This window comes from Dermacentor andersoni, chromosome 9, assembly GCF_023375885.2.
Source record: "Dermacentor andersoni chromosome 9, qqDerAnde1_hic_scaffold, whole genome shotgun sequence".
Lineage (NCBI taxonomy): Eukaryota > Metazoa > Arthropoda > Arachnida > Ixodida > Ixodidae > Dermacentor > Dermacentor andersoni.
The window spans coordinates 11962567-11977655 of NC_092822.1; the positions used below are offsets into that span (position 1 = coordinate 11962567).

The 15089-nt window shown below is 48.9% G+C and overlaps 1 protein-coding gene across 1 annotated transcript in view; it reads left to right on the forward strand.

Annotated features, from left to right (window-relative positions):
* Window positions 1-15089, forward strand: part of LOC126527031 (A disintegrin and metalloproteinase with thrombospondin motifs like) — a 148390-nt gene that overhangs the window by 55982 nt on the left and 77319 nt on the right. The window contains exon 2 of the mRNA XM_050174742.3: window positions 2923-3009. Within this exon, the coding sequence (XP_050030699.1) occupies window positions 2938-3009 (72 nt within the window). The 5' untranslated portion in view covers window positions 2923-2937. The remainder of the gene's footprint in view (window positions 1-2922; window positions 3010-15089) is intronic.

Here is a 15089-nt window from a genome sequence, read left to right on the forward strand (position 1 = left end):
AAAATACGCCAAGGCATTCTCTTGGGCATTCCCCTAAATGTTATTTTGGGCCCAGGAACAAGTGGAAAGCGTCGAGGACTATACTGTCGATATGGAGCCAGCAGGACCGCCGCGCATGCGCTCTAAGCATGGCAAAATTGGCCAATTTTCTGAAGTAAAATTCTCTCAATTCTCTCAAGCTAAATTCTCTCAGCACTTTCAATTGCTTCTGCTTGAATACCATAGACTCGTCGCCACAGGCTGTAATTAGTTTCCGCTTGTACTTACGTAGCCTCATCTCCACTCGTCCATACTGCTCTCCGCATCTGCTGCGCTTGTACTGTCTACCTGCTGCCTCTCGCACCTGCTAGGGCACGGATTCCCAAAGTTATCGTATAAAAGGATGTTTTGTAATAACGGGCGCCAAGCAGGCGTGATAGCGAGCGAGGAGAAGACAGATGGGGGCGGTCGGCCACGAGGTTTGCGCGGACCAAAATGTAGGCAATTTTTGGCCCACAAGCTATAAGCCGAATGCGCAGAAATGTTCTTTCCTTCGATTGTTCCTCGACTGGATGGCACCGTCTGCATCACATCGTTCACTACTGAGATTCGACGTTACCAGTTGTTACATCCTAAAAGAACAGAGTTGCACGCTGAGTCGGCTGTTTGCATACCGTCTCGCTAGTGGCAAACGCAGTTCTCTAGTCACATTATGGAACGGTTCCTCGAAAGTGGCCTGCGGTGTCATCATTACTTATGATGTGTCACGCACCTTTCATTCTTTCTCCACACTAAGCCCTCGAGCCATATTCAACTATTGCGAATTGCATATTTCATTCATTCACAGAACCTCTCACTGAACTTATTTCTCGTATTTCCTGTACGAAACGTAATCCGCATCGTAGAAGTACTGCTGAACATGTAACATCACAATTTTATATAGACAGCTCATTGTACAGCGCAGCTCGTGAGTGAGTGAGTGAGTGAGTGAGTGAGTGAGTGAGTGAGTGAGTGAGTGAGTGAGTGAGTGAGTGAGTGAGTGAGTGAGTGAGTGAGTGAGTGAGTGAGTGAGTGAGTGAGTGAGTGAGTGAGTGAGTGAGTGAGTGAGTGAGTGAGTGCCGGCGTCGGCAAGAGAGCGAACGAGCACCACGAAGGATGAAAGAGCGACGTGGAGCGCAGCGGGGGATGAAAGACGCGTAGAGGAAAGCGGAGGAGGAAGGTGCAGCGGAACCATGGGGCGGAAAGCGGAGGAGGAGGTTATGGCGAAACTGGCGAAAGCGTGAGAAGGAAAGCGTAGTGCGGTGACGATTCAAGATGGCGCAAGAGTAGCTAGCGTCGTCTGGGAGGTCTATCTGCGGCGCTTGCTGTGAACCGCGACACCCACGCGCTGCCTCTCGCCATCTCCAGATTAGCGAGGAAATCCTGCCACAGTTCGCTCCGTTTCCAACATCCCGCACGAGACAGATTGTCCGTGCCAACCAATATATCGCGACATGAAAACACATATAGTTGTGCGCTCAGATTTCGCGTTAGGGAGTATCGTCATCGTCAGTTAATTTTTTAGAGATGACTTTTGATTATACCCAAACTGAAAAAAATACTGTGCACGAAACACACCGTTGATCAAACAAATGGCTAAATGAATAACCAACGTGTTTCTTTTTATGTTTCTCCGAGGTCAACGCGTATTATCTTTGTGCACGCTTTGTGATACGTCAGACCGAATGATGGGGGCGCTTGATACCCGAGTGCGGTACACACCAAGTTACAGCCTTCTCCACGAGCCGTCCGAGGTCCATATTACGGAGGGTCGTCAGTCACACTCCTGTGCGTGTCAGCCTTCCCCTGAATCAAGCATTGTGGTCACGCACTCACATGCACTTCTCCAAACTTTCCGATCATGGAACAATGTCGGCACCAGAGCTTACAGGACGACACGCCGTGAAAGTCTAGATACGGTTTTTTCTTTATTGCTTTTTTTGGTCGCAGTTCCGTTTCGCATGCCTTTCTCTTTATTTTATTTTACCCGTGCCAAGGATGTATTGTTCGGTTCGCTTTTGCTTTTGACATTTTAGAAAGGTGACATTCTTTTCATGCTTCGAAAAGTAAAGTTGACTTGTCTAGCCAGCTGTGCTTTGAAATCTACGTCAAGACCGGTCATGTAACCGCCTACGACTAACGGTATAAGACTGCATTGCATTTAGATCTTTTCGTCGAACAACTGTCGGAAGAAATTAAAATGCTGAGCTACAGTGGCCGCAAAGCGCTTGCAATCGTTCTTCGAACACTGCTGAAAGTATCGGAAATGTATACGATTGCAAAAGGCTTCTGTGAGCAAACGTTACCGTAAATCACAACGTATGCTAACCTGAAACGATAAACGCAACTCTAGAGGACGTCTGCGGGGCCAGGGTCTACCGCCTTCTGCCTATAAAATAAATTATGAGCCTTACAACAAAAAGAAATAAAAGAAAAACAACACGAGGTAGACCTAGACAAACGCGTGACGACAATGATCAGAAAGAGAGAGAGAGAGAAAACAAGGGTAGGAAAGGCAGGGAGGTCAACCAGAACAGCATCCGGTTTGCTACCCTACACTGGGGGTGGGGGAAAGGGGAATAGAAAGAGGAAGAAAGGGAGAGCGGAAGCACTGAGTACGTGTGTGAGCGACACAGAAAGGCCCATGCAAGCGGGAAGGGGAAGGGGGGGCGGGCGTAGCCGGTAGCGATGAACGTCGGTTTAGAGTCTGCATATCCGGCGCCTGCACACCTGTATGACTCTTCGGTCAATCCTTCTTAATGACCCTATTGAAGCATTGCATAATAGGGAGAAGTTGCATGCGTAGGGTATGCTCACCGAACATTGGGGGAGAGTCACCGTAGTGGGAAGCCTGCTCGAGAGTTGACCTCTGTTTTTTTCTTCTTTCTCTTTCTCTGTACTCAGGGAGTCCGGTCCACGATGACCCACGCTACCCTGGCGGCGATGCTGCTGCTTCTGGCTGCTACCTGGCAATGCGACGGCGCCCAGCGGGTAAGTTTGCCTACAAGGGGCGCACATTTTACTTTTTTTTACAGCCGAGAAGAAAGGGGGTTAACCGAGGGGCCCGATTTTTATTAGTCATATCATAAGAAGCCAACAAACACTGACACCGAGGAAAACATAGGGGAAATTACTTGTGCTTAATAAATGAAATAAAGAAACGATAAATTAATGGAAATGAAAGTGGACGAAAAAAGAACTTGCCGCAGGTGGGGAACAATCCCACAACCTCCGCATTTCGCGTGCGCGAGAGATCGCACGCGAAATTCGGAGGTTGTGGGATCGTTCCCCACCTGCGGCAAGTTCTTTTTTCGTCCACTTTCATTTCCATTAATTTATCGTTTCTTTATTTCATTTATTAAGCACAATTTCCCCTATGTTGTCCTCGATGTGAGTGTTTGTTGGCTTCTTATGATTTTTTACAGTCAGCATTCAAAGTGCAGTTTCTTTCGAAACTTCAAAGCAGGCGAGTGCTTGCTTTATAAAAGCTACAGATTAAAGCCGTTGTTCGGTTCCCCTGCCGTTCCTTTTCCGTTGCACTGTTGTGGCCCCGACGTCAAAATTGTGTAAGCAGTGATTACACTATAGACGTTGGCCTAACGCTGGCACGTGGAGTTTCACAGAGAGAGGGGGCAAGGACGGGAAAGGCAGGTAGGTCAATCAGACGAGCACTCGGTTTGCTACCCTACACGGAGGGTGGGGGAAAGGAGAACAGAAAGAGGAAATGAGGGTGATAGTGCACACGGAGTGCGTGTGGGAGGAGCCGCCACAGAACCACCTAATCATGCCTCCTAAAGTTTATTTTCTTTCATTTTACTTTACAAATGCAACTATACCAAGTTGCATAACGTTGATCATGTGAAACTAAAACACGAAAAGCACTCTCTGCGATTCCGCGACCTGTCGTTGCATTCGCGTGGCGCACGTGGTGATATTGGGAAATTTAACATCCGGTTCGGGAGAATACCAAAAGAAAAAAACGAGAACAATTTTGCTGAAAAACGCGGCCTCTTGACTCGTTCACGGAGTCTTGAGAACTGATGACCAAGAATGTGGATGGCCCTTCACATCAATATTCAAGAGGGCCTAGGTGCACGTTCGTCAATGGCTACGCGCTGTCAAGGCAACACTGCAACGTAAATAAATATTTTGACAGCGTCAAACCGAGCTGACCCTATCAAGGTGAAGCAACCGCCGCTTCATATTTTATTATATAAATGCAGTTGGTCGTGTCTTTTAAGATGTTTATGCAATCGATTATTGTCTGGTTCGAACCACCTGAAGGGTTCTGCCGTTCCAGTGTGTCGTCGCGGTAACTTCCGCAGCGCAGCAAAGGGCAACCTTCACCGAGCTATACAAAATCTGACAGACCGCCCAACACTAAGCGATCACCACTTCTGATCACCACTTCTGAATCGGTAATAAGTGACTAGTTATAATTTTGCCAGTCAATATGGTACAGGTACGTTACTGCCTGCTCACCCCATTTGTATACGGTTGGGGCAATGATCATTGGAGTTTTCCATCTTAATTTCTTCTCTCCGTCGATTACTTGCTTCGTCGTCGATTGCTGGCCTTCAGTGCCGGTCGAGGCAAACCTGCATCCAGTAACCACCGGTGACTGCGCAATGGGGCGCTCAAACGTACCGACGGGGTCACGGAAACGGTCTCTTCGCCCGTGGGAAACGGTCTGCACTGAAGAGCTGTGTCCTCGAACGTGCATTTCTTTGCGGCGATCTTCTGCGTCTGAAGGGAGGTCCTTGAGAGACCGTCGCAGCCCGTACTTACGGCGAGTCTGATGACTACTGCGCAACCTAAGAGGCAATGATACACTGCTGAGTCCTTGTTCGTTGAGAAATGGCTTCGGAGGCCAGCCGGTAACTTATGTGAATACGGTAGCCAAGGAAAATGTTCACGCGTAACTATTAAGAATGCCACAGCTTTGAGAGCATCAATACATACATTAACTTACAATAATTGTTAAAGCTTGCGAAGCCAGTTCTCGCGTAATCTAAATTCGCGTCGAGTCGCTCACATGTGCCCGCGGTGGAACATTCGCTTTCTTTAATTAAAACCGCACAGATTTTTGTACAGCGCAGCACTCCTTACGGCGTTGGGCTTCAGAGAGAGAAAGAGAGAGAAACACTAATGATGCGCATGTTTAATGAGAAGCAATGTTACCCAGCGACCTAGTTCATTACTTTCAGAATCAATTGAAATGTTTAGACGAAGACTACTCCTCATGACTTGCCGGATGCGTATTAAAATGAAGCAATTCAAGAAAGATGTGTCGTTCTTAAGATAACAAATTTTTATTCACTTATTATGGGAAAAAAGGCCGTTGGGAGACTTCCAACTTGAAAGCAAATCTGGTTTAAGTGTGTCTGAAAATATACACTAGGAAGTCTGAGATCCTCGTTTTGACAGCGCTTGACAAGGACGCTAAATAGAAGGGGTCACTGCGGTCAACTAACGCGCACAGAAAAACGTACAATAGAAACGCAGCAAAATGCGGTTGCATGCGAGCAGGTGTGGGTGCCTCAGCTCCCACGTTCGTCTACGCAACTTCAGAGCTCCTCGAAGTTTCCTCCGAGTCTCCGAAGGGCCGCCGAACCCTCCGGGCTGGAAGGTCGGCCCGCCGCCAAGCGACGGTCTTTCACACACGCGCCACACCCACACGCGGGTCGCGCTTAGCGGAGGGGCGCGCCATTGCCGCGTCGCGAAACCCTTTGATTACGGCAGCGCATGCTCCACGGACAAGCCAGGCAGCGTATACGTCTTCGGATGACTGCTAGCCTCTGTATACTTCTTACACCGTGCTGCTAGCGTATATATATATATATATATATGTATGTATGTATATATATATATATATATATATATATATATATATATATATATATATATATAGAGAGAGAGAGAGAGAGAGAGAGAGAGAGAGAGAGAGAGAGAGAGTGCACGAACCCCTCATACATACGCTCACTGGCTGCCGACAGCCGCCAAGTACCACCTTGGGCTACGTGGCACATGTCTCTAGCGCCGTCGGTCGCGTGCGTCTCTCGGATGGCGGCGGTTGCAGCGGAGAAAGCACCGCCCTAGGCACAATGCGCCGGACGTCTTTGACCTCGTTCGCTCGAACGTCTGAGCCTACCTCGCGGGCAAGACACACACGAACGTACACAGGTGCCGCATCTGGAAGCCGCAGGCAACGGTGACCCGGTGACGAAGGGAAGGCTCGGCGGGGATGCGGGCTTCGATGTTGGACAGTCGCCGAAGGACGCACCGTAACCGATTACGAAGCGGGCGCCGTGCCGCGCGATGGGAGGAGAGAGTGAGGGGCGTAGGATGACCCCCGCCATGGTCGGTGCCAAATGGGCTTCCATTCCAAGACGAATGGGTAGCGTGCTCATTAAGAGGCGACGGCGACGCAAGGTCTGGGGGAACCGTGAAAGCGATTGTTCGTGCGTGCTTGGCCACCAGGCCCTTCGGACCATTCGATTCACTTCGCCGACGTTTACTGAGCGGAGGGCAGCGCGCCATGGACGCGTGCGGAAAGTCTGCCTGTCCGTGTATACCCGCCCTAATAAAGCTGGGATTTGGCGGAACTTAATTGTGTCCAACAGACGGATCTTCAGCTTGCAGTCATGATGATAGGATGGGGCATCAGTCTCCTTCACGTGGAGGACAATATGTAAGTCCGCAGCAGAATCATTCTCGAGCGAAACTTAATAAAAGCGATTTAAAGCGGACTTTTGCGTCCAGGTCGACGTAAGCATATCTGCAGATGGCCGATTGCATCGCCACCGAGAGTGATAGAGGAGAAGCGTGAGCCACGGGCAGTTTGTTCCAAACATATACGCATGTCGTCTACTTCACTGGGTCGTAGACTTGATCGTGCTGGGTTACGCTGACGTGCCTCTTATGAGTTGTAAAGAAGCAAAGTGCAGAGCTGTTCTGAACACACCTATAAGAAATGTCTTTGTTGTCATGGGTCAATAATTAACTAGACTCACCCTCAAGGACTGTTCCGTGACAACAGTATGAAGAATTAACCAAAGTTTCGTGGCTGAACAAAACTAAGCAACTAAGAACTTTTTTCGCCGAATGTCTGCCACTAGACGTTCAAGTCGACATCTACATCTGCCATGGATGCCTCATTCAACAATAATAATGGGTGAACTTAGAATAAATGTTGCCCAATGTATCTTTTAGAGACACACGGGGAGCGCACAACCAATATTTTTATTTCATAATGTATTGAGATAGTGGCCTATACGCGCACTTCACATGACTATTTCTGATGAACCGTGCCTACTTCCCCGTGACTCTGGCCATGACTGAGCCGGTCATTTTCCAAAGCTGACGGATAGGCAGGCGATAACCGAATAAAAAAAGTGCGTTCAAGTAGACAATGCCAAAGTGAAAAAAGTACAATAAAACAGTCGATACGCGTGGGACGCTGTCGGAGCAAGAAGCCGAGGCTCAAGGTCTGCTGGCAGCCAGAACAAACGCGTTTGCTGCAAGCAGGTGTTACTGTTATGCAAGAGAAGCCCGCAGCCGTCACTGACGGTTGCATTTTTCTTTTTTTCTTTTTTTTGCGACAAGGCAGAGTCGCCTCCGGTCTTGACGAGTGAAGAAATGCCTCACGTATACCGGCCTGCGTAGCAGTCGTGGACCTGAACGGAGCCTTTCTCTCGCGCCTGTGCCTGACACCCCTGAGTGTCGCGCAACAGCTTTCTACGTTCGCCGTTTGGAAGACTGCATGCGACGCCTTTCTCCGCCGACAAAGATTGCTTCAAACGGGAGTCAGTCATCCTCGGAAGACTGAAGACGCTCCTTCGGACAGTGCGTAACGCAAGCCACCGTTTCCTGAAAGGCGTAGTCGACTTGCGACAGACCTGTGCAATGGCAGTATTGTGTTTCAACATACGTTACACGTTTACAGCTGTCGCTATCGCTCCTACTCAACCCGAGTTGAACTGCGATTGCGAGGGTAGGTGGGAGAGAAGGCGGTGCGTGCAATGCTAAATTTATGCGATCCTGAATTTATAACACAGACCTAAGCACTAACTTCAGCATCACGATACCTCTCCCTGCGTTAAGAGGCCAGCAGGAACTCGTGAATGAAATTCCGCTGCAACTGAAGCACGTCATATGCCTCTAATGTCCGTGGTCCAAACGCGGCCGGACGCCTACTTCGAAACGCTCGCTCCGTATTACCTAGCAGGCCCCGATTGAAACTTGTTCCGCAGCTCCGCCTAATTGAGGAGCGCCGCTTCCTAACTGTACAGTAGAGGTAACCTTTTAATAAGAGTCTTAGGATAAGAAATCGCTGGAGAAACACAGCTTCACTGCAGTGCTTTCGTGACGACGTTCGGAGGGACTGGTTGCGACTTCTAAGTCCAGGGAGCTCAATGCCTAAGTAGAGGAACGGCGCCTCTCTAAAAAGAGAAGTGGAGGAATATAAATTGGATTCATGTGGTATACGTAAGTGTAATGGCCTTCCAAATCACCGCAATGGCTGTTAGAAACATTGTGTATAGTGGACAGCTACGGACAATCGAACCAGCGATCTCAGGCTAAGCAGCAGGATGCCATAGCCATTATGCGATAGCGGCGGGTGCAGACAGAGAGAGAGAGAGCTTCGAGTCGAGGGCCAGTTTGCGAATACAAAGGTTACTTCGACTAGCAGATTATGTTTATTAACCATGGAGGCCCGGCAGCTGCAGCAATGAAAAAAGCGGGAGCGGAGCCCGGGCAACCTTCAGAACGTTCCCGCCGCTTGAGAGAAGGGTCTTCCACGGCCGTCTACCGTGCGTCTGCGCCGCTGCAACAATGTAGCGAGCGCGTACACGGTTCGGATCATCGGCGTGCACATTTCCTAGGCGTTGCCGCGCATGCTGAACAAATCTCGGCGTACAGGCGAGCTGCGCTCTCGATGCGAGAGGCGGCAAGTGAGCCGCGTTTGCTGCCAATCAGAGCCTGACCGCGGGCTCGGCCGGTATGGGCGCCGCACCGCGCACCGGGCTGTGCGAGAGCGCCTGCTGACCCGGCCCGATCCTGGCACGTGCGCTGAAGGAGGAAAGGGAAGCGAGAAGAAGGGCGCGTGCTCAGCGCTGGACGGACAACAGGCAGCGAGGAAGCGACACGGGGAAGTGCGCTCTCGTTTCCGCGGAAGAGGCTAGTTGCACAAGCGGAACACTTCCTCCGCTGCCAGCTAGCCATACGTCTAGACGGGGCTCGAAGGCCGACGCCGCGCCGAGAAAGAGCCCGAAGCGGCGCAAAACCGATCGCTTCAGGCTTAGCCGAACCGAAGTGCCCAACGTGAAGCTGTCATTCCTAAGTTGCAGAAAAAAATGTGGCTGTTTGTTGGTCCTCTTTGTCTGTACAGCAGGGACTTGCTTAATGTAGTTTAAGGTTAAGATTGTTCCCAAGCTGTATAGTCAGCATAGAGGAACGCCGGGTTGGGGTGTTCCAGACGAATGTTGAATACGTGGGATTTTTTAACTGCTGCGATAAATTTAATAACTCATACGCGTTGGCACCGCTATCAGATTGTCGCCGCCACTGCTGCGTATAGAAGCCGTGACTTTGCACCGAAAAACAAAACGTTGTGTCGAATGAAGTCGCTAGCACGGTGGGTCTGTATAGATCAACCCAACGTCGCGGAGTAAGTCGTCCGGCTGACTCCCTTGGTGCGAGACGGATTGCCTTTGCGCTCTATATGCCCCGCCAGACTGCGCTCTGTGTATTGTCTGTTGACGCGTTATCACTCTTCTTTAGCAAATGCGAATTATGCAAATTCACGTAGATCTTTAGAAATGTACAAAAAAAGGATTGTAGGGTATACTGCATAAGAATCGTGGGAAAGAAAGGGTCCGTTAAATAGACGTAAGGGAAGACCATACACAAGGTGATGTATAGCTGCTTCGGGGCTGTGTCCGAGACTGCGTGCTACTTCCCTTCCTGAAACAGATGAATACTGGCACATTGTATTCTAGATGCTTAGGAGTTCAAGTCATTTGACGATCGTCATTGCTGCATTAGTCCGATATGGCCTGGCCATCCTTCAGTGACGGCCTGGGAAGGCACCGACCGATACGAGTGGCAAACCTATACATGCGTCATCTCAAAAAACCGAGAAGAAAACACAGAAGTACACTGAGTAAGCACTGGCGCCATATACGTGCTTCCTGTTTCCGGGAAGAGTATATATATATAATTTGCAGGAAGTAAAGGAAATGGCAGAAGCAGATAAAGGATATTTATGACTTCTATATGTTGTAAAGCCCCCAAGCGAACAACACTTCTTGAACTTCCAGCTACAAAAATACGCCAAGAAGCAAAAGCATCACGACTTATTGCCGGGAAATGGTTCCTCCCATGAAGGGCCCGGCCGGCATGAGCAACTTTCCTATCACAGGGGCGTGCAATATTCACAACGCGAGCGAGGAGTGCGGCGGCCACAGTAGAGCTCAAAACTGGTCGGCCTGACGGGAAGGCGCAGTATCACCGAAAGGGAGAAGTTATATTTGGTATGATAAGCGAAGAGCTTTCTTAAGCAAGTACGCTGCACTGCTTGTCCTGTAGTCGCAATATGGAAGAAAAAAGAATGGTGGGGGAAGCGATACATTACCAGAAGATAATACTTCAACATGCTGTTGGCCCATGGAAAAAACAACGTATACTGTCGCGCTCGATAGGAGTTGCAACATGGCAGTCCGTTGCCGAACGACTCCGAGGCTGCGGAGCCTACACGCAAGCACTGTTGTACGCTCCGTATCCGCGACTGTACCTAGTGCTGCCAACCGTCCGAATTTAGCAGGGTTTCATATTCTTCTTTTTTGTCTTCCGTTGCATTGCCATAAACATAGAGGTGCATTTGTATTTGTCGAACTGTTCACAGTATACCTCTATCTGCATAGGTAGCCCTGTTAGCCAGGAAACTACTGCACCTTTCTTGTTGTAAATCGCGACATGGTACGACTACAAAATATCTTAAAACTTTGTTGCAATTTCAGTCTGTCGGCTACTGGCGCTAAAAGGGTCGTCGTCGCCAGCGCCCCCGAACTACCGTACCCCCTCCCCCTCCCCTGCCCCTCCTTCGTTCACTAGAGAGTTTTCAACTTTAATGGTAGTGGTGGAAAACTGGTGAAGTGAATGCTTTTCCAATTACTGGCAGCACCTCCTTTACAAGAAAAACGGCCCCTGTCATTTTTTTAAGTGAATGACAAAGTGACGTGTGTATACGCTGTTGCAACTCATATTGAGCACGATAGTACGCTGCCCTTACATCGTTATATGTTTTGAAATATTAAGTATTCATTTTTTCCTAACACCATTAACGATTGGAATGAGCTCCCTAATGAAGTGACGGCAGTGTCTAGTATTGAAAATGCTATTGAGAGCCATATTCTTTGAATGTTCTGTTATTCATCTCTGCACATACCCTACTGTTTTCTTTTTTTAGTTACTTTTTTGCTTAATTTGTTTGGTAATTTGCTAGTTTGTCTTCCGCGTTTGCGAATTTCAGGGCTTAAAAAACGTTGTATTTACCGATGTATTCTTTTGATGTTGCTGAATATTTTTCCATTCTAACCAGCTGTATTTTAACCCCCCTACGATAATGCCGTGCAGGCGATGTAGGTGTACCGAATAAATAAATAAAATAAATAAATGCGCATTGAAAGACTGCTACATTTCTTCAGACGAATGCTTAGAATGTCAAACAAGTTGTCGGCACCATCGAATAGATCGACACCTTGCGTAGAGCAGTGATAGAGGCAGCTTTTTAGCATGTGTTATTCTTGTCGAAATTAGTATCACGTATAAATTAGTGTGTCATTCCGAGCACAAGCAGGTTTAACACGGAAAAGAAAAAGAAATATAAGAACCGCACGTGGATGGAAATAACAAAATTTCCATTTTTATTAACAAATGCGCAAAAGTAAAAACCAGCTCACACCCTCCCCCCTTCCCCCAACAACTCCCGTAAATACAAAAAAAAGAAAGAATAGCAATAGTTAGCATTAAGTGGCCAACGACTTATGAATATATATAACTTGGTACGCCGAACTGGTTGAGAGTGCAAGTCATCGCGCTCCTCATCAAGTCGCAAGCAGTGAAAAGCACGCCACGACCCGACGGTGGATTGAATCCCTCGCGCCGGGCTCTGGTCGAGTGGAATGACTGCGGCGGCCACGTGCAGGCGCATCCGTGCGTATAAATCCGATTAACGCGCGTGTAACACAAGAAGGAAGCACTACGAGCAGCTGCTGCGATGGGTGTGAGGTCACGCGCTGCTCGCGTTGCCAAAGCTCGGCATTGTAAGCAGAGGGCGAGGCCTTCTTGGCTGACGCTGCGAGAAAACAGTGAGGAGAAGATGAACGTATCAAAAATGTGGGATGTGGGAAGATGGTATGTTATATATATATATATATGTGTGTGTGTGTGTGTGTGTGTGTGTGTGTGTGTGTGTGTGTGTGTGTGTGTGTGTGTGTGTATTCTGACGAAGGCCGTGCCACGGCCGAAACGTTACAACATTAAAAATGGAATTTTCGTAAGTGTGCTCCTTCGTTTATTCAACTACCTATGCACCGGACCTACAGAACATTTCCTTGAAATATATATATATATATATATATATATATATATATATATAGAGAGAGAGAGAGAACTTTGGTGAGTAATACCTTGTGAGCTTGATGACCGGGTTCAAGAAGCTGGAGGAAACGCTGAGAAACGATAGAAAAAAGGAGTGGCGAATAAAAAGGAGAAGCAATGTGAAAATTGAGACTACAGCATTACAGGCTAAGAGAGAGCCAATGGTGGTGAGAAGGAATACGTTACAATGGGTTGGTGCAAGAGAGTGAAGGGAAAGAAGTACAGAGTGTAGGATCACAGCGGTGCGTCTGCGTCAGCGACGACGAAGATGAAGTCCGGAGGCAAGTAATGGTGATACGAAGAGAAAAAGATAAGGAGATGGGGGGAATAAATGAGAGGCCTAGACCTTATGGCGAGGAAGAAGACGCACGGAAGGAAGGTATGAATGGAGACGATGAAGAGGAAGGCCTGATGAAGAGAGAGAGAGAAAGATACAACAGGAGCCGCCATCAGTGAACACAAACATTCACACGCCTACACACTGGAGAGAAAGTGGTAGTTGGAAAGAGAAAAGGCGAGAGGGGTAGAAAGGGAGGGCTGGCCTTCCATCGAGAGAGACACAGTGTTCCGCTCCATCGGAGCTTCCGCGTGAGGACGGGAGGGTCGGTTGTTCGGGGGTGTCCCCAGAAACGAATGAACAATGGACGTGCAGCGCGTGCGACGGTGGGGTCTTAAAAATAGCGTCCGCCGCGGCTCGTGGCAGCGGCTGTCCGAGTGGAGAGAGTCCGTATTTATAGCCGATCACTGGCCTACATAGCCGCCGGTCCCAGCGAGCGGGCGCGCGCGCAGCGTCCACACAAGGGCGGCACACGCCACCGGCAATTATCGCCGCCGCGGCAAAGGCCACTTCCGCGCTGACTCGACAACAGCCGGCAGCCAGGAAGGAGAAGAAAACGGCTGCGGCGGGGCGAGAACACGCCCCCCCCCCCCCCCCCCCCCTTTTGCCGGCACTCGTGTGTATCACACCCGGGCCTGAATCGCTTTCTGACAAGCTTTTACTCAAGGTGTAAGGAATGACAAGTGACGTGTACGACGCGCTTGTACTGGTTCAACGCGTGCTGTGAGCGCACGTACCGTTTCATGGTGGGTGCCACCGCACCGCAGGTGGTGTCAATCGCAGTGTTCTAGCTTAAATGCGGCGCATATCTGTCACGGCTACGGGCGCTGCTCTGGAAACTCAAAGTTCGCCACGTTGGCGTTTTGAGTTAATCGCGTACAAGTTCACGTCGTGCTTGTGCTTCGCATGCAGCATGATGGGGTTCACAAAATGCATGTTTTTTCTTGCTTTTTTTACAAAACCGATTTGGATGGGTCTTAACGCGTCAGGTTCCACTAATTACGTTCGATTAGTGAACGTTCGCAACCATAGCAGTCAATTAATTTACTGAAGCTAATTGCATTAAATTACACGGTGATATTTAGAACGGCCCTTCCGGCGGCCATTTGCCAGCCTGCTCCTCGCTTTCCCTTACCTGTCTAGTGCATACATATGCTTTCAAGACAAATAATAATAATAATAATAATAAGAAGAAGAAGAAGAACGCAGCAGGTGCATGGGGGTGGTGGTGGTGGTGGGGGTGGTGGTAGTGCTAGGGGTGAGTTGTAGCAACAGGTGGGTTTAGCCTGGCGATCAAGCCGGCAATTGCTGCGCCCGAGCGTCTTTTATAGAATCACTGTAGTGTTTCACCACATGTCCACCAGACCAGTCTCTCTTAAGAATGCGATAAGGAGACGTGAAGTTTCTTCGCGGGCTATAACTGGTCCTTCGGGGAACACAAGGAGTGGCAGCCACGTATGCGGAAGGTCCTTTTCTTGCAGATTTTCCAGGAGAGCATCCTTTTCATCTCTAAATTTCGGGCACGACCACAAAAAGTGTTCACTGTCTCCTGTCTCGTCGCATGTCGTACAGTTCGGAGAATTGATATGCCCCGTCTTACATAACCATGCTGATGTACTAGCAGATCCCGTCCTTATTCGATGTACAAGTGAGGCTCCCTCTCGACGAAATTTCGGTGCATAATCAGACAGATCGACCGTAGAAATGCGTATATATCGGAACGGCAGGGCTCCTTCACGTAAAAATCTCAATGCACCGCTTTAGTTTGTTATGGCGTTCGGGCAAATCAAAACGGCACGAAGCTTCTCCAAGTTAATTAAGGGCCAGAAACGCAGTATTTGACCTATCGCGGCCGATATGGAATACCAGACGCGCGCTCCAGACCGGCAATCTCCCAAGATAAAGATCGCGCAGTTGAGTTCGCCATGTTAACGAAATGTATACACGACCAAGCGCGTGCCAAGGAATTTCGTTCTACTTGCACGAGCGCCGAGAACCACAAAATTTTAAGAAATAATCCGGTCTATGTGTCCTTATTTTTGTGCTAAGGAAATCAGGTTACCCACGTTTT